Here is an 18,922-nt window from a genome sequence, read left to right as displayed (position 1 = left end):
GTTAAATTTCTAATTGTTTTGGCTATTAAAGACGTCCTTGAAACAAAACCCAAAATGTCTTGAAGGAAAAACTTTAGATTAAATTGAGACTGTTTTTAAATTTGTGTGAAATGTGTGAAATAACCCAAGTAAAGAATGGGAGTTTTGGCTGCAGTAACTTAAGAGAATTAGCTACCATGGGATTTGATGATAAATTGACTGAAATGTCTTGCTCAACGATTCAATTGTCTACATAGAAAAATATGAATTGTAGTGAAAGATGCCTAAAGGTACATACATTGGTGTACATATCCAGCATGGTCTACTGGATAACATTTTTAGAAGCTGTTCGCTGCATTGAATTAATGATCAAAAACTTCAGAAGTGGGAGGCAGAAAACGGCTTTCTTTATGGCACAGAAGGAGGCCAGGATCACCGGGATGTTAGTCATCATTTCTAGTTTAAAACGAGCTGCTTCACCATCACAGTTCAATTTATTTTGAAAATGAAAGCTGTTTTCACCCTCTGCATAAATCTAATATTTTCTATGGCCGAAAATCAGAACCACTGCATTCATGAATATTTAGGAACTGGAGATGTAATATGTCACCATGAAGTAATCAAGTGTCATTTCAGTGCTAATGGTTGATTTACATTTGTATCTCATGTTAAAAAAAAGTGCTGAGTCTTTATGAAGTTTACTATCGATTTAAATATTATTATTTTAATTTTTAAAGTATTTGAAGTAATTATATACATATTTATCCTCTCTCTTTTTCTCTTTTTGTGTCTATATGCTTGTGTGTGTGTATACACACACAAGCATATAGACACACACACACACACACACAAAGATAAAAAAAAAACATTCTTCTCAGCGTATAACACATAGGCTTTATTCACAATGAGCTTCTGATTTGATTCATCATAGCGCTTTATGTAATTGCTTATGAAGCTGACAAACAAAACAACAAGATGAACAAAACAGGTGTATAATAAGACAAAGCAGAGAAAAGTGCTTGGATCAACAGGCCTGGCTTAGTCCTTTGAGAAATTAGATCAACTCTGCCTTGTGGATTTTGTCTTTTCCTGAGGAGGAGTGTAAATGTCACTCATAATGTTTGTTGTGTCCAGTAAATATTGATAGATGCACCACAGAAATGAAGTTGAGAAATTGCAGGTGCACTGAGTAGAGCCATGCCTCTATCAATGGACTCTGGAGAACACAGCAACAGGGTAACATTTCCATCCTTCTTGACTATTTCTCTGTTGATTTTAAAAATCATACAAGTGACAAGTAAAGATAAAAAGATCATTATAATTTTTTGATCTATGGCGCTACTTTTTTTCAGAAATGTTTTGATATGCTCACTTTTAAATATTTCAGATAGCTCATTCCTGAGAGCTTCTTTGGTGATTTGCCTTTAAAATCCAATAAAATACAACAAAGAAAAGACCATGCAAAGCTATATTTAGGATAAAACAAAACAAAACACACAAACAAAAAAACAGAGAATTTCCACTCGTATTATGTAATCTGGTTAATTGAAACTGTGTGCATTTGTTCAGACTGGTGAAATAAGCAGCCTTATATGTGAATTTCGATTTTGAATATTGGTAAAGCTTTACTGGATGGCTATAGCTGGAGCTCAGTAGGTTCAGCAGATCATCTACTAATCAGAAGGTTGGTGGTTCTATCCCAGGCTGCTCCAGTCTGCATGCCAAAGTATCCCTGGGCAAGATATTGCGTTCATCTGAGTGTGAATGTTAGATAGAAAGTACAAAGGTGCAACAAAAAACTTACTTCTATGAATGGACGTGAATGGGTGAAAGAGACATGTTATACAAAGTGCTTTGTGTGCTCAAGTAGAGTAGAAAGGCTCTATATAAGAGCCAGTCCATTTACTGTTCACCATAGTGGTGGAAAAACTGAGCAGCAACTTAATGAGCAGAAATAAACACAAAAATAGATTAATGTAACAGTTAACTGTAGATTTTACCACAGTATAACACTATATGGTTATTGTTTGAATATCCAGATGCAACAGGACTACTGCAATATTTCTATTGTTGAAAAAAAAAGAGTCATGCTCAGCAAAGAGGTTTGAACATTGTTCAAACATGCTAGCATTTATTTATATCCCATTCTTTTCTGAGAATTACTCATCACAAATAACCCATTAGTCAGAAACAACACAGGGAGGACATTCGCATTTGATTAACCAGTTTTATCCCTCTAGTCATGTTAGACACTCTAAACATTCCCTCTTCCCCATCTCCCCGAGGAATTAATTGACTACAGCGAGCACACTGCACTTTGTAGCTACTTTGGGTTTTTCTCTCTTTTTTAACATCTTCAAAAAATGGGGATGCTGGGGAACCAGTTAAAACCATTTTACAACCATTTATGCACGTGTGGCCTGCTACTACCTTTCAGCTGAGGCAAGAACAAGAATTAAATTGTCATGACAAAGTAGTAAATATCTGCTTTTAAATTTGGATTAATCATTTGTATTATGTGAAGTACTTTTATTTCAAGTGCTTTACACTTTTACACTCATTGGCCCATTCTCACCTCCACACTGATACAAGACAGCACTCGCAGTAAATATTTTACTAGTGCCCTGCATCTCAGTTTGATCCTAACATTACAGTTTACTAAATAAACACCTCTTCTCTTCACTCTAGGTCCAAGTAAATTCACACAGGAAATGTATTTTTGTGTAAAAACATTAAAACACACATGAAACTCTGTTAAGCTGGTGCAGGTGTACTTTCAAATATTCTCTTTGTGAAACTAGAATATAGATCAGTGTTTCACCTGCCATTCAAGCCACGATGAATAATTAAAGCCCAGAGAGATTTTTAAACTTTAAATTCTCAGTTTAGATGCTCCCTGCGAGATCTCCTCACAAGATTTAAAAGGTCAAATTTTCATAGGGCGCTTAGGAATGTACATGTCAGAATGCATTTAGGAACTGCATTGTTATATCTAGAAAACATTTACTTTAAAAAGGAAGATCCACATATGTATTGCTCCCCAAATATTTAAAGACAGTAAAATTAGTTCGGTAAAATATATCAACAACTCAGCAATTGCACATGTTATTAATTGCACTGCGGTCAGGATATGCTATGATGATTATGAAATTAGTCTCTTGAGTTGGACGCACAAAGAAGTTTGTTATTTTCACTGATTTAATAGCAGAGATTGTGTGTCTTATAGCAAAGACTATCATTTATTTCTTACTTTCTTAAAGTGAAATATTTAAACTGGCAAAATGACAATTGAATAACTATTCAATTACTGACAATAGCTAAGAGCGAGCTGTTCAAAAGCATTTTTAATTGAGTCTAAAGAAAAGGTTAACTATGCCAAGGTAATAAAAGTCATTCTCTTGTATTTTCTTGCCCATTTTAAAAAGCAAAACTGTTGATGCATTGTTACCCATTTATCTTGGTCATAACTGCCCCATCAACAACCCTTACATGTCAGCTTGAAATATGAATTCTCCTCCCTGTCCCTGAATGTTGTGTATACCATATCGACATTTGCAGAGCTTGTGGCCATCTGGCTGCAGGCATTTGAAGTAGATTTTTTCAAAGACTTTATGGGGGATTGTTTATGGTCTGGGGATTATAATTGAATGATGAATACTTCACTACCTCGCTGTTCGGCTTCATATGACTACAGCCGTATTTTGATATTAAGTGTCTTAAAATTAAAATAAATGACAAATAAAGCAAAATTAAAAAATAATATTGCACCTACACACATCAAGAGAATCCACAAGATGCTGGGAATTTTAAAGGTGTATCCACACTGTAAAATATAACTTGTTGTTTCAACTTAAAAATATGAGGTAAAGGGCTGCCTTAAAATTTTAAGTTAAGTCAAGAAATAGAGTTTGTTCTTATAACACAACCAATTGTTATCTTAATGAAAAATCACATGTTGTCTAAACTTTCATCTTAGTTTAGTTGACTGAGATTTATTAGTCAGTTCAACTCCTTTAATTGTCATCTTTACTTGGGAAAACCCTTTCAGCTAAATTAAAATAATCTATTGTTTAAACTCTTGTCCTAGTTCAGTTGACTTGGGTTTTTTAGTTAATTCAAATACTTTAGTAGTTCTTTTAACTTAGGAATCTATTTTAGCTTAACTAACATAATCTGTTAGCTAAGTTGATTTAAGTTTATTAATTAACTGAGCTCCTTAAGGTAGCTGAGTGAACTTGTAAATCAGTTTCATTTTAATTATCAGAGTTGATTGACTGGATGTAAAGAAAAATGTGTATTAAACATCTTAAGTTTTGTTTTGTTTTTTTTTGGCTTTCTAACATCCATTTCAGCAAAACTACCTGTTAGGTTTATCTTAGATCTCAGGTTTAAATATCTACATTCCTTTAAATTAATTTTCTGTTGTTTACAGAAAAAAAATAAAACCCCACAGATTCCATTAAAGTCTATCTGATCATTTCATACAGAAAGTTTGTTTTAAGAACATGACAAGACAATTACTCATGAGCACCCAACATTCACCATTTATTGTGCCATCTTAGTCATCTGAGAAACAGAAAAATCAGTGACGTAGCTCATCAGGCTCACAATCCATCAAAACTCAAAGGCTGCTCCCTGTGAAACAATAAATTTGAACTTGGTCTTGAGCCCAGTTTGGGTGAAGATGAAATTCTGACCAATACTCTAGGAGCAGTAGTGATTCTTGTGAAGTAACAACATAAAGTCTGCATTAATGTAATGTATCAACGGGACACTTGCTATTTTAGAAAAGTTATTCTTTACATTTACAAAATTTTTAAACTTCATTGTGCTCAGTCACACCTGTTAGCATAAAACTTGAAATATTAAAATAGTACAAAACCTTTGATAAGTGACAGTAAAGATCAGTTTATAACAACTAAGACATCAAACTCTTGTATTTGTCTTCGTTTACAATTGCAACAAATTCCACAGAACCAATATCTCTGAAAATGACTGCATGCTTCTGAAACATTTGATAATATGGATATTTCAGAAACATTAGTTTGAGTCTGCTCAATTGCAAAACAAAGGAAAAACTACTGACTTGCATGAGATAAGCATCTGCAAAGTCCAGCATTATATTGTTGTTCACATAAGTTTCTTAAACCATGAACAAATGAGTAATTGTCTAATCTGGAATGTAAAGTGTAGTCATTTAGTGACATACAAAAGTGAGAATGAGAACTTGCAAGAATAAAAAAACAAACAGTAAAATAAAAACTGTCCTTAACACTAAGGATCATACAATTACAGTTCTGCATGGCTTTCTGCAAGAGTCTGTTTCTTAGACCATGCACTAGTGAGATGCACTGCCTTCCACCAATGTTCATTAGGATGTTCTGAATGACTTCAAAGATGTCCTTAAGTTCCTTTGGATAGTGTATGTTGAGGGCAAAAAGAAGGCCCATCAGCATGGAAATGGCACTTGAGACATCCCTCAGATTAGACAGGATTACTGCTGCCTCAAGGACAACCAACACATCGATGTCTTCTTCTTTCACCATCGCAATGCCAACTTTCATCCTCTTAGAAAACGTGTCTTCAATACCTGTCGGCTATAAAAGGGTTCAAAGACAAAAAAAAAAAAAAAATTACACAATTACAATTACACAATATCCCGTGTGCTTAACAATTCATGTCTTTCCAAAGAAGAGCCATACTGATGCTTTGGATGATGGTGATTGGCTTTGGGTAACACTTATTAGTTGTTAAAGTTTTTTCAGAATGAGATATGCACCCCCATGTTACAAATCCATTTCTTGCTTTAAACAAAGACCATGTTCATAAATAACTGAGCATGTCTTCAATTGCAGAATTCAAACAAAATTTTCAATTTAAATGGTAAATGGCCTGTATTTGTATAGTGCTTTACTAGTCCCCTAAGGACTCCAAAGTGCTTTACACATTCAGTCATTCACACACATGGGTGGATGACTGAATCGTGACTCAAGAGTTGACAGTTCGTCTTATAATCGGAAGGTTGCCGGTTCGAGCCCTGGCTCCGACAGTTTCAGTCGTTGTGTCCTTGGGCAAGACACTTCACCTGTTGCCTACTGGTGGTGGTCAGAGGGCCCGGTGGTGCCAGTGTCCGGCAGCCTCGCCTCTGTCAGTGCGCCCCAGGGTGGCTGTGGCTACAATGTAGCTTGCCATCACCAGTGTGTGAATTTAAATCTACTTATGCTAAATATTGGCTGTGCTCTAAACCAAATCTGGCTGAGAATACATGAAATGTGCAAACTGCAGCTACACTACAGGATCAGATTATGGCTCCATAGACAATGCTTCTTTAATCAGTTTATTGATTAAAGTTTATTTTTTCCCCCTATATTAACAGCATGAAAAAAGAGCATATAGACATGGCTGAACAGGTTGCATAATTGGCACTGAATATCAACATCCACCTTTACCCAGCTGCCCAATGACTCTCGGCCAGTAACCTTTAATTGCTTACCCAGTCTACACAGTCTCTTTTCCAGGGTCCAGGACATTTCACCAAAGTATTGCCCCCCACAGCTGTAGCAGCCACTGCAGCCCCTTAAATATCCTAATATCTCTGCCATTACAATATACAATGTGAGAAATCAAACGTAAAGCTGAAGTGAACAGTACAGCAGCGAAATGTCAAAGACCCTGGTGAAGACATGAATAAACACAAGACACTAATAATATCAATGCTAGCTTGCCAGTTAGTTTCTCTAAAAGCCAGACCAAATCCAGTGTCAAAGATCTTGTAATAATACATTTGGTGAGGAAAAAGTACACATGTACTTTTTAATTTAAAATCCACTGTGGTGCTGTCATTATTAAATTTACTAAAAGAAACAATGCTAACCTTCACAGTCTTGAAAGTGTGTGAGGGATCTTCCTTTAGAAAATGAGGTCCTCTGTCCTCTTCCTTTGTGTAGGGCTCTGGTCAAAGAAGTCAAAAAGAAAACAAAAACACTTTTTAAACAGTGTTTATGAAGCATGTAGACAGCTCCAAATTCACAGCTTTTTGATGCATAATTCCATCAATATATGATTATCATTGGAGATTTTGAATCAGGCTTATCAGGACATTCAAGTAGAATATGATATCCAACCTACCACCAATATACATAGATTCTGTAAAAGTTACCACACTAAATGTCCAGTTGTGAAATATGATGACAGACTTTACTTATCAGCTTTCTTTCAATGAGTTCATCAGTTGAACTGGATAACCTAAAACTTAAACAAAGGATTAGATTTCGCAGTTGAACACTTACATCATCTCCGAAGCATCTTATGAGCCTAGTTAGCCTTTCTATGCCGCTCTTGATTTTGTACAGCTCCACGAACCTCTCCATAATGGTCAAGCACAGCAAAAAGGAACCCTTTCAGGTCAACAGATGTAAGACGGGCAAATTCTGCTTCAACCTGAGCAATAGAAGAAGAGGGGTGGAGAGTACAGGCAGAATTAAAAAAAGATTCTTTGAGACCCAAATTTAAGCAAACAGTCATCTGAGGCCCATTAGAGAAAACACAAACACACAAAAGCAAACAAACAAAAAGATGCACTTTACCTGCCGTTCAGCAAACAAGGAAGTTCAGAGAACAATAAGCTCTGTCTTGAAATCTTTTAAAGTAGAATGATTGTGAAAATGACTTATGTGATGTAAAACTTTAGTAAACGTGCGATTAAAAGAACACTGAGTAAAAGGACAAGTAACAGTTTCCTTATTCCTCAGATGTTTACCTTGATGAGCAATACTGTTTTAGTCCAACTGCCTCATTAAAGTTACACAACAGGCTTTTTACATTAAAGCCAGCAAGTCCATTACATACTCCCTTTTTAGATCTGAAATACTGTGCAGATTCTGTGTATATGTAGTGGACAGCAATTTACCCCAAAGAGCGCAAAGTTTGCAAGTCCACCTCATTTAAATGACAAAGTCAAATGTGATCATCTAGACCTGTGAAAATAAATTAATGACAAACTTGCAGTTATGGATGTTATTACAACCACAAGAACCTAAACAGTCTGCTCCATTGCTTTTGTTAATGAATCATTTGTTGGTAACACGTCTGAATATTTAGTTTATGCCACCTGCATGTGATCATCAATAGTGCCATATTACTTCTTAAGAAGTACCCTGACACTACAATCTTTATATCATTTGTTCTACAGAGCTATTAAATTACAATATAATCTGAGGTGTTTCCAGTATGACAAAATGCACAAATTGTAACTTACCATTTGACTCCACTGACAAAAATAAATCCCCAGCATCAAGTTTGGCTTCACAGACCTAAAATAAGTAAAATAAAAATATATGTTATAATTATATTGTTTTCGCCATTTATTCATGTTTGCTAATTTTCTGACATATAAACAATGTTAGTTTTGTTACAATACAGAGAATGCAGTTTAATTAAAAGGTAAATTATGCAAAAAAAAAAAAAACTTCTGCAGTATACCATGCCAAAAATCAGTGTCTCTGATGCCAATTATTTTATCACTACAGCTCGTTTAGTATGGAAACTCACACAATCTAGTCATACTGATCACAAGAGTTCAAAAATAAGTCAAAATAGTGAACTGTTGTTAAGCATAAAGCATTTCAGGGTAACAAATAACTGCACAATATAATTAAAGCAAAAAATAAGCACACTGGAGGACTATCTGATAAAAACTAATATAATGCTGGTTTGTAGACCATATTTTGTCTCTGTCCTCAGTGCACTCTTGCAGCTTAGCATGCAGCAGTTAATAACACCTTAAGTGATTACATAGGGATAAACAGATGACAACAAGCATCCGAGTCCTGCCAAAAAGGTCTTTTTGAACCCAGCCAGTTATTGGAAATATTGCCAAAATGAACTTCCACCAAAATACAACAGCCTGTGAACTTGAAAGGAATTTACAAGTACAGAGACAATATGAAATAAGCTTTATTAATTAGCTGAGTTAGCTTGCTAATATCGCAACAGTGGTTGAGTGCACAACCTTAAAGCTAGCGGCACAATACTTGTGATTTGCTCAGCGCCACATTAAACCCATAAAAAAGGCCATATGTCAGTTTATTAGGTCAAGTTTGGTCATGACACACAAGCTGGACCTTGTCGGCTAAAGTTACATTAGCTAAAGCAAACATTTCGGTAAAAGAGAAAAACACACGTCATGCCATAAATTCAAAACATGTTCCAACTTTTGTAGCTCTCTTTCCTTATAGTTATAACCAATGTTACTCACCTTGAAAGCATATTCCAAAGAAGACGATTAGAAAACGTCCAAGTAAAGTGAGCATGTCGTTAACCGCCAATTCCCCATGATGCACCTCGGTAGCAGTCACGTGAGGCAGTTTTGAATCCTGCTGTGCTCAACTTACCCGCATTGTCAAGTTCACATAAGTTTCTGATTTAGCTGGACATGAGTTTTCAAGTTAGCTTTTTTTGGTGTAATTGGGACGTTTTTAACTTGTAATTCTATGTTATAACAACAACTTCAGTCATCTATCGTCAAACTGATATAGAATAATATGTTGAAATAACAAACAGCTAGAATTACATTTTACAGTGCATGTGACTTCCTTGTGAATTCCCTCAATCCTGAAAGGTGAGGCTGGATAAGGCAAGAGGTATAGGAGGTAAACTGTAACCAGCTGAAAATCCAAACCTCTGCCCTTAAGCAAAAAATGGACTTTAGGGATGAGGGTGCCAGTCAAGGCATAATTGATGCAGTGCTCGGTACAGGGTAAGTCCCATCTGCCACTGTCTGCTATTTGAGAGCCCAAAAAAGCTTTCCCTTTTGTCTTGTCTCAACCAAGCCTTCAAACTGTGCTTGTAAAATCCTCTCTTCTGTCCCCCTTGTCCTCATTATACGTACAAAGTTGCAAGTCCAAGACTGGTTTACCATCAGACAACAGCAGCCTGGGGAGAGAATGGGGAAAGAGCCATATGCAGCCATGACTTTTCATATCTCTTACCATATGGAAACTGAGCAAGAGGGGAAAAAAGGCACAACTATTCCTACGCTCCACATTATTCTCTTTATCGTACAAAGTGAAATATATTTAGTATATTTAGTAATAATCCTAAACCTTTTTTTGCGTGAGGGTGAGGGTGAGGTGGGGTTCAGACTGTAGACTGCAATTCTATGCCACTTGAGGAACAACTGACATTCCTCAGCAATGCATCACTTAAAAAAAAGTCTTTCAAGTCAAGAATGTGCAAACATATTTCTCACTATCTAAAAACAAGCAGACCAGTCCAAACACACAGGCATGTAATCTATGTGCTTGGTGCATTTTCAACACCACCGGTATGATTAATGGGCTTCGGAACTGGGGGACTTGTTCAATGTGACACAAGCTTTTGTCTCTGTGTGTCATCCCCTTCCTCTTCCTGACAGCCACCAGAGTCTCCTTCTCTTCGCGAGCAGCTACACCACTCAGTGGTTGGCTGGGGCAGGAGGATCCGATATGCACTGACAGCACAATAATAACCTGTGCAAATTAACAGGGTGGAGTGTATATGCAAATACAAAAGCACAATAGAAAAAGTGATTAAAAAAGAACTTCAGTGTCTTTTTGGGAACCCCCCCCCCCCAAAAAAAAAAGACACTGGATACCGAGAACTCATGCCAGCAAACATTTCAAGATATCTTTTTTTATCTTCTCAAAAAGATTTAACTTTTATTTCAGTCTGCCACTGAAATAACCTTTTATTTCCCCACTGCTACATTAATGGTCTATCCAATTGTTAGCCTTTTCAAAATAAAGAATGCAAACACTTTTAAGAGAGTTTTATGTTTTATTCAGCTTAACTCCGTCTGGCATGTGCAAGGTGTGTCTGTTAAATAACGAAAATATAACAATCTGACTTACAAGAGGTCACAATTACACCCACGAGCTTATAAAAATGACTGTTTCACTTGCATGTCTCTACACATGCATATTTTTCCACAGACATCTGTGTTAGGAACAATCTTACCCTTAGAGTAAAAGTAAGGCACCAGAGGGGGATACTGTATGTTTTGTGCAATGCCAGGAGCTGGCAGTGTAAAATTTGTTTTGATTTTTTGGATGCCAAAATCATATCCTCAAGCCAAAGAGTGAAATTGAGATCATAGAAGATGCTCAGGGATGAAGCAATTAACTACTATTTCAGATTCCTCTGGGATGGATATTAGGTGAAAGAGTCAATTAAATTGACATTCTGAGTTTCCAGTCGCTTAATTTGCAGTAATCTGGCACGGGCAATTCTGTTTCCACTTTTCCCAGTTAAACTCTCACTTATGCTTTTGTGTTTGGGGCCAATTATAAACTACATTTAGGAGCAGTTAAGTACTATACTGGCTTACTCTGAAGAATGATGTTTTCATAGTTAATAAAATTATACTAAATGTACATAGCTTTGTCATGGGTGACATGGAAACAAATGCTGGTAACTGAATGAGTTGTGTGAGACGATGAGGAGAAAATATTAGTGCCAGGAACATATAGTGAGGAGACAGAAAATGAAGAAGCTGGGTGGCCAATCTTCACGCGTTTCTGTTGGTTCTGTACAGATACTCTGGCCACAGTCCAAAATCCCCACATTTATTAATGGGGTTAGGTTAACTTGTTAACTGGTGTGAATGTGAGTGTGACTGGTTGTCAGTCTCTCTATGTTCGCCCTGTGATAGACTGGAGACCTCTATGTCATATCAAAGAGTGACTGAAGATAATGTCATTATTCTGAAGCTTGAAGTGGATCTTCCAAAATGACAATCATTTTAAAACGTACTAGCAATTCCACCAAGAAATTAGTCAAAAAAAAAGGATGGCTATGGAATTGCCTAAGTCTGGATTTGAATCCCTTTAAACTTATGCAGAAGGATCTGAAGCGGCTCTATATTCGAGAAACCCCCGGATATCATGCAACTAAAATAATTTTGTTTTGTTGTTGATTTGTTTTTTGCTAAAAGAGGCAATGTTAGCTTCTACGGTCAGACACATACACACATACCTTTTCCACAGAAGATGATGATATACATTTTTGTTCACTTAATGACAATCCATAAATTCTTTTATAGTGTGTTGAGAAATAATAACTTTCTTTTTACAGGCAGTGTTTAAAAGAGAGCTGTATGTTTGAGTGTCCAAATATGTCAAATATCTCCCCAATTTTTATAGGCTGTACCTGACCTCTTTAAAAAGAAAAATCTCACTGAATGGGAATAACAGAAATATTTTGCTGCAAAGCAGTAGAGAAAGTACTACATTGCTAAAGTACATTTAGATGTTTTTTGGGATCAAATGTCTTTCTTTCTGCTTGCATATTTAATTCCACCTTCAACATTTTAAAACGCAGAGAGGAATTTATGTTATTTTGGCAATTTTGTATTTTACTTTTCTGTCCATCGATCTACAGTACTCTGTGTACCAATAAATGCAGTACAGATGTTGGGAGCCTCTTGCGGCATGTGTGAGGCAGTAGTGCACCTTATTGATCATTAGTCTATAAAAGGGCTAACACAAAACCCATACAGGAATTAAGAATGAAGTAAATCCTCTTAGTTTTAATGCTGAGAGGCGAAGTGCCTTCAAGTGAAATTACATTCATTTAGTTTGGCGAACTTGTTCAAAAGTCTCACTTTGATTACTTTGAAACATTTGAACAAGTACAGATTCAGTTAATGTATTAATATCAGTAAGAGTAGAAGTAAAAGCCGTGGACTGGACTGGAGAGTATTTCTTGCAACGCTCATCTTACAACCACAACCACCACACATACAACACACACACAATAAATAAACCCCCAGAGATGTGGACTCAAGGTCAGGGTGCTTAGTACAGGGGGATGTTGGGAGTGTGTCTTGTGAGTCCAGCTGTCTCCAGAGCTCTAAATCCCCTAATTATGAGGCAGGGAAGGCCGTCTCTATGGAGCATTAAATGTTCTTCTGTTTTGCAGATTCACCAATCCCCTTTTGCAGTTTTTTTTCTCCCTTTCTGTTTTTCTTTTTTGTTAGTAAAGATAGCAGAGTAATGGTGTTTGAGGATATAGGACAAAAAGGAGGTGGTAAATAGCGGGAGAGATTGTTATTGATGTGACTAGCAGTAGTACTATTAGGGACAAAAGGAATTAAATGTTGCTTTTAATGCAGTGCTGTGCAAGTGCGGTTTTTGAAACAAAGACGGCAGACTGTGGGACTGCAGACCTCACATTTCATAGGCTTCGGGATCTATATTTTATGATGCAATGAAACACACCCAGCATTTTATACAGTATATATTTTGCAGACTAGGCAAAGGTGTCTCGCCTCTCGTGGTTTTGTCATCCTAAAACAGTAATTGCAAGTTTTCAAAAAGTTTTAATTTTAAGTAACGATTGAAGAAATAAAATGAGCCCCTGAGATTGGAGAAAATGCACCGGCAAAGAAAAGATGAAAAGATCATGAAAACCATTTTTATTTCCAGGGCATTATATACTTTTGTTTAGTCAAAGCTGCTACCATTCCACATAAAATGTCTGAGTGTCATGACACACCAGGCTGCATTAGGGCAATGGGCCCTAACTCATCACATATGGACGCTTGTAAAGGGCCCCTGGAGTCACATTTAAACACACTGGGTAAGCATTATTTTTTAGTGTTGTGGAAGTAGAAACAAAAGTAGTTTTTGTTGTCAAAGGAGCTTGCAAAGAAAAGCGTCTGGACTTCTTTAAGTTGCTTGAAGACGTTTCACCTCTCATCTCATTGACTACGATGACCTGGATGACTGAGAACCTTCACAGACATAGTTTTTGTTGTCCAAATCTAATAAGGTAGGAGAAATGAAAAGTACAAATCTTCTGATCAGGACATCTCCTGACCTCCTACCTGTCAAAGTTTTGACTTTCCCTAATACCACCACCCTATCCTCCAACTTTTTTGTTGCTTTTTTAAAGGCTGGCAGAAACGGGTGTATTGTGGCATCTGCTATTGCCACAGCCAGTATGTTAAAGCACTGACAGGTATATAGAGGAGATATATTTTATGCCCATACAATGTGTGTAGATTTCATAAAGAGGGTTTTGGAATTGTTATATATCTACTTCAGTTGTTTGAGTCTTTAAAGAAAACTCTGGAAGAATGTCACATTTTCATATTGATATTTCTTATTTTTTCTACAAGTTTTTCCTCTTTTGACATTTTTCCCAAGAGGACGCATTGTTTAGCACACTTGACTGTGACATTTTTTGGGGGGGAGTTTCAGTGCAAATATTTTTCTCTCCATGTTTTGTATGAGCACTATATCAGTCCCAAATGTTGCGTTTGGCAGTAACCTTGTCAAGTGAGACATTTTAAATTATTTATATTAAAAATATGTATATATTCTTTTCAAATAAGTGATATGAAGATCTCTGTAAGACAAAGAACTCCATTGCAGGGAAAAACAGAAAAGAAAAATCAGCTCAACCTTTAACAAGTGAGCAAAGAGACAACTTCAATTAAATGAGGTATGAAAGGCTTAGATGCAATCATTACATTCAGCCATCTTAATCCTGTTTAGGGTTGTTGTGTTTGAAAACACTGTGCTGTGCACAGTACGTCTTGGTATTAAACATATCAAATATTTCACCAAGGCTTAAGGCTCGTCTTCGGCTTTGACTTCTATTAGATGCCCTCACACCTACAGGGCGGAAAATAATAGAGTATCATGATCAATGTGAAGCACCTCTGAACCAGATTGAGGAATCATTTTATTTCTGCATTTTTAAGGTTGTACTAGTAATTTTTTGTAACTAAAGAAGGCATCTTTTTTCTATTGTTTTAGCTAACTTTCAGGGGATTATCTGTGTTTATTAGACAAATGGAGACATCCAATTTAACAGTAATTATTTTGATTGTAATTAGATTGGTTTTCATGAGATTAACTTTGTCGAAATTACACGTGTGTTTGTGCTAAAGCTCTCTACAGATTGCTGGAAAAACTCTCTTGATCTCTTTGTGTTCACAGATGTTCATATTGCAAAACTAATTCATATTTTAACTGCACAGCTTAGGAAAAAAGTACCAGGAGTGTCCAGAATACATTTACTGGACTCTACAAAATAGAATATAATTTTGTTTTATAGAATACAGCAATCAATATTGTAGCCCTATAAAGCTGAATTGCGTTTTTTTATTATCATCTTATTATATGGTGTGCATATTAGCGCAGCTTCACTGTACTAGATGCCATTTACATACACTGCTGTGTCAAGTACTTGAGCTTGACTGGTCAGAAGCAGACACCTCTGACAGCTTATCATATGCCAGGTTGAGACAGGCTTGTCAGTAAGCTAATGGAGTGTTCTAAGGTTAATTTACAACCATATGAATTCCATCAATAAGCAATTAAGAGGTGTGGAAACACAGAGGCACCCGAGCCAGCAGCTAAATCCCCCACCAACTCCCACCTGCTTTTAATCAATTAATTGCTGTGGCATGTCTGTTTAAAACTGCTTGATAGATTTACACATAAAACTGGCACATGAAAAAGCCACTGATCTCTGCGTGACCTTTCTTTTTGCCTTATCGGCCTTATCTGTCTCAAAAAGATTCTTCTCTCCATTCACAGAGTTTTTGAGGCATTACAAGAATGTTTCTCATTCTGATAAGAGCTCAGGCCTGTTCATGTGTTACTAAAGCGTCCTGCTGCCAAATTTTGTTGAGCAGCTAACTTTTAAATATGTGTGCACAATGTTTCATAAAATCCCTCACAGAGATAAAAACACAAGTTACACATTTATATGAAAGAAAAATAGAAAATGTTGTGAAAAGTGTTTTTGATGCTCTGCATTCCTGATCAAAATTCAGATAGTCCTTGTGTAGGTAGCCATGACTGTCACCAGGTATCTGTTAATATTTCATTTAAACCATCACACAGTGGTTTGTGAAGTATGTACGTTCATATTTAAGCCGCCATAAAAAGGACCAGAGCACTGCATGTTGAACAGCTGATTTTCTGGGGAACGTGTGAGATTTCCATTCATTACCCCCTTCCCCTCCCTGTGCTCCTCTAAAGTGCTGTGAAGTCTTGCTCACATGTTTTCCCTTTACACTACCATGACATACTTGCTGGAATCCCTAGAGAGATTCAGATAGAGGGTTAGTGATATGATATGTATGAGATTTTCTACCTTATCAGCCTTATCCGACTTGCATGAGCCCTGGGGAGTTTCGAACACATTGTCCCCGCCATTCAGTTTCCATTTAAAGCTGAGATTCTCACAGCAGGTTTTCGCTTTCTTTTGAAAATAGATATAGTAGATAGATAAAGTAGGTCTCTACATTTGTTTTAGTCAGTTTTAAACATCTGGACAGAATTGCAATTCTCTTTATCCGCTTTCCCTTTCTTGCTCTTACTTTGCTGTCAGTTTTGCCAGTAGAGTTTCCACCTACATGTATAACCCTAAGATGACATTTCATCATGAAATAACTCTTGCAATGCACAGAGAAAGTGAAAACTGATGTTTTGTAAGTGTTTATGAATTTCTCAGGTTTCACTTTGTGTCCATCCAGTGTGTTAGGATGCTGTTTCACACATCTTTTCCCTTGTCCTTCACAGCACCTCCAAACAACATATCAGTGGTGGCAGAAAACACTCCAGCCCCTTTCAGTCGATACCAAGCCCAGAATTTGACTCTTGTCTGCACTGCAAAGGGAGGGAAACCAGCCCCATCGGTGAGTTGCTGCTGAAGATGTACCATGCTGCCAGCTCGCTTGGGACTTGCCTTTACAGCACACAGGTCCCTGTTGTTTACAGACAAACAGAAACTCTGTTGCATGTTTTTTTGTTTTTCAGTGCACAGACCAGTACTATTTATATATGCGTCCCACTGAAATTTGCTGTTATTTGCTAAATAATAATATCAGAGTTTAGAAGGCATCTCCCTGCAGTCATTTAAAATATGTGCTGCTATTACTTTCATTTCAGCTTGATCTGTTAGATCGTCTTCTTCTTTTGGCTACTCAATTTAGGGGTCGCCACCGTGAATCATCTTCCTCCATGTAATACTGTCCCTTGCACCCTCTTCTGTCACACAAGCACTCTGCAGATCCTCTCTCAGAAACCTCCTCTGTGGTCTTCCACTTTTTCTTCCTCCTGGCAGCTTCATTTTTTTACTTCCTTTGTCCAGTATATCCACTCTATATCTCTCCCTCTGTTTAAATCATCTCAACATTGCCTCTCTAACTTTGTCTCTAAACTGCTCAACCTGAGCCGTTCTTCTGATGTACTCATTTCTAATCTTGTCCCTCCTGGTCACTCCCACTGAAAATCTTCAGCTCTGCCACCTGCAGCCTCCTGTCTTTTTGCTAGTGCCACATCTCCAAGCCATACATCATAGCAGGTCTCACTAATGTCTTGTGAAACTCTTGCTGCTGACCTTCGGTAACAAATCACACTCGTCTCCACCAATTCTGCCTTTCCTGCACTTTCTTCTTCACGTCTTTTGTACGCTAACTATTGCTTGGTAAGGTTGACCCTAGGTATTTAAAATCCATCTTCACTACTTCTACTCATTGCATCTTCACCTTTCCACCTCTCCCCCTCTCATTCATACACGTGTATTCCTTCTTGCATCTACTGACTTTCATTCTTCTTTTCTCCAGTACATACCACAACCTCTCCAGACTCTCTTTCAGCTTCTCACTACTCTAAATAAAGCTTACAATGTTGTCTCTGAATATAATTGTTCATGGAGACGTCATCTGTCAGCCTGTCCATCTCCACTGCAAAGAAGGGGCTTGGAGCTAGCCTCTGGTGCAATTCCACCCCCAACTTCAACCCATCTGTCAGTCCAACCCCACGCTGTCTCGCTGTCCTCACACTCGTCCTTTACCACCCTCATATACTTCTTTGCCACCCCTGATTTCCTCATACACTTTCACCGTTCCTCTCCTGGTACCCTATCATATGCTTTCTAGATCCACAAAAGACAAACTGACCTGTGACTGAGTATCATAAATATGTTTGTTGTGCAATGTAGCCAATAAAATGAGTAGATCAAATTTACAAGGTTCATGTAATTGCATGTTATGGAGGTTATTTCATTCGCACATAATTATTATAATTAATGTCAAGGTTGTGGATCGTGGACCCAAATGCAGGACTTGAGAAACAGGAATTAAACTCAAAATTCCACTTTAATCCCATAAGCTCAATGGAATACACACAGTCCGAAAGCATTTAACGAACAGAAACAGCAACCCGGATACCAGAAATCTCAGGAAACATAGGGCAAGGTGACACACAGCAACAAGGAGACAGTATATACACACACAAGATAACGAGGGGAGCTATAACAGGTGGGAACACAGACAACATAATAAGACAGGAAGAAAAACTCCACACAAAACCCAGAGAACAACAATAGCCAAAATAAAATAGAAAGAAGAGTAACAACAGACATGGGGGACAAGATTAACTTGACACAAATGACAAACAGGCAAATGAGAAAGATAAAAAGACAAATACAAAGGCAAGACTGAAGGAAAAGGATGGGAACACAAAATAAGTAAATTAATGTAAGTGTATCAGGAACTCAGGCTAAGACCTAAAGGCACGAATAACAAATCCATAAAGAACTTATACAAAGAAGACATGTAAACACAAATAAATAACAGTGTGAATAGAAAGCTAAATTCCATCAATGGAACTCATATCCAAAGACTTTCTTTACATACAAAATACAAAACTAGAAAGAATCCATAGCCCAAACACTCAAAACCCTGGTTCTGCGACCACGCAACCACAACAGTACACCCTTATCCGCACACATTTAGAAACACAGATGCATATAGCTGTATGCATCTGTGTTAGTCACAGTCACATTTTTCTCAATGCTTTGAAGTGCAAAACAAGGTCTTACAATATCTGAAGTATATACTCAGATGTTTGGTGGCATATGAGCTTACGGACACTGTTTGAGA

The 18,922-nt window shown here is 37.1% G+C and overlaps 1 protein-coding gene across 2 annotated transcripts in view; it reads left to right on the top strand.

Annotated features, from left to right (window-relative positions):
• The window catches only part of igsf21a (immunoglobin superfamily, member 21a), a 190,752-nt gene that overhangs the window by 142,548 nt on the left and 29,282 nt on the right, over window positions 1-18,922 (top strand). For both annotated transcript variants that reach the window (XM_063473621.1, XM_063473622.1), the window contains one exon: window positions 16,557-16,672. In XM_063473621.1, coding sequence (XP_063329691.1) covers window positions 16,557-16,672 — 116 coding nt within the window. The remainder of the gene's footprint in view (window positions 1-16,556; window positions 16,673-18,922) is intronic.

The sequence above is a fragment of the Pelmatolapia mariae genome, linkage group LG5 (assembly GCF_036321145.2).
Source record: "Pelmatolapia mariae isolate MD_Pm_ZW linkage group LG5, Pm_UMD_F_2, whole genome shotgun sequence".
Classification (NCBI taxonomy): domain Eukaryota; kingdom Metazoa; phylum Chordata; class Actinopteri; order Cichliformes; family Cichlidae; genus Pelmatolapia; species Pelmatolapia mariae.
The sequence above is the reverse complement of the archived record's forward strand: the minus strand, read 5'-3'. Positions and strand labels throughout refer to the sequence as shown.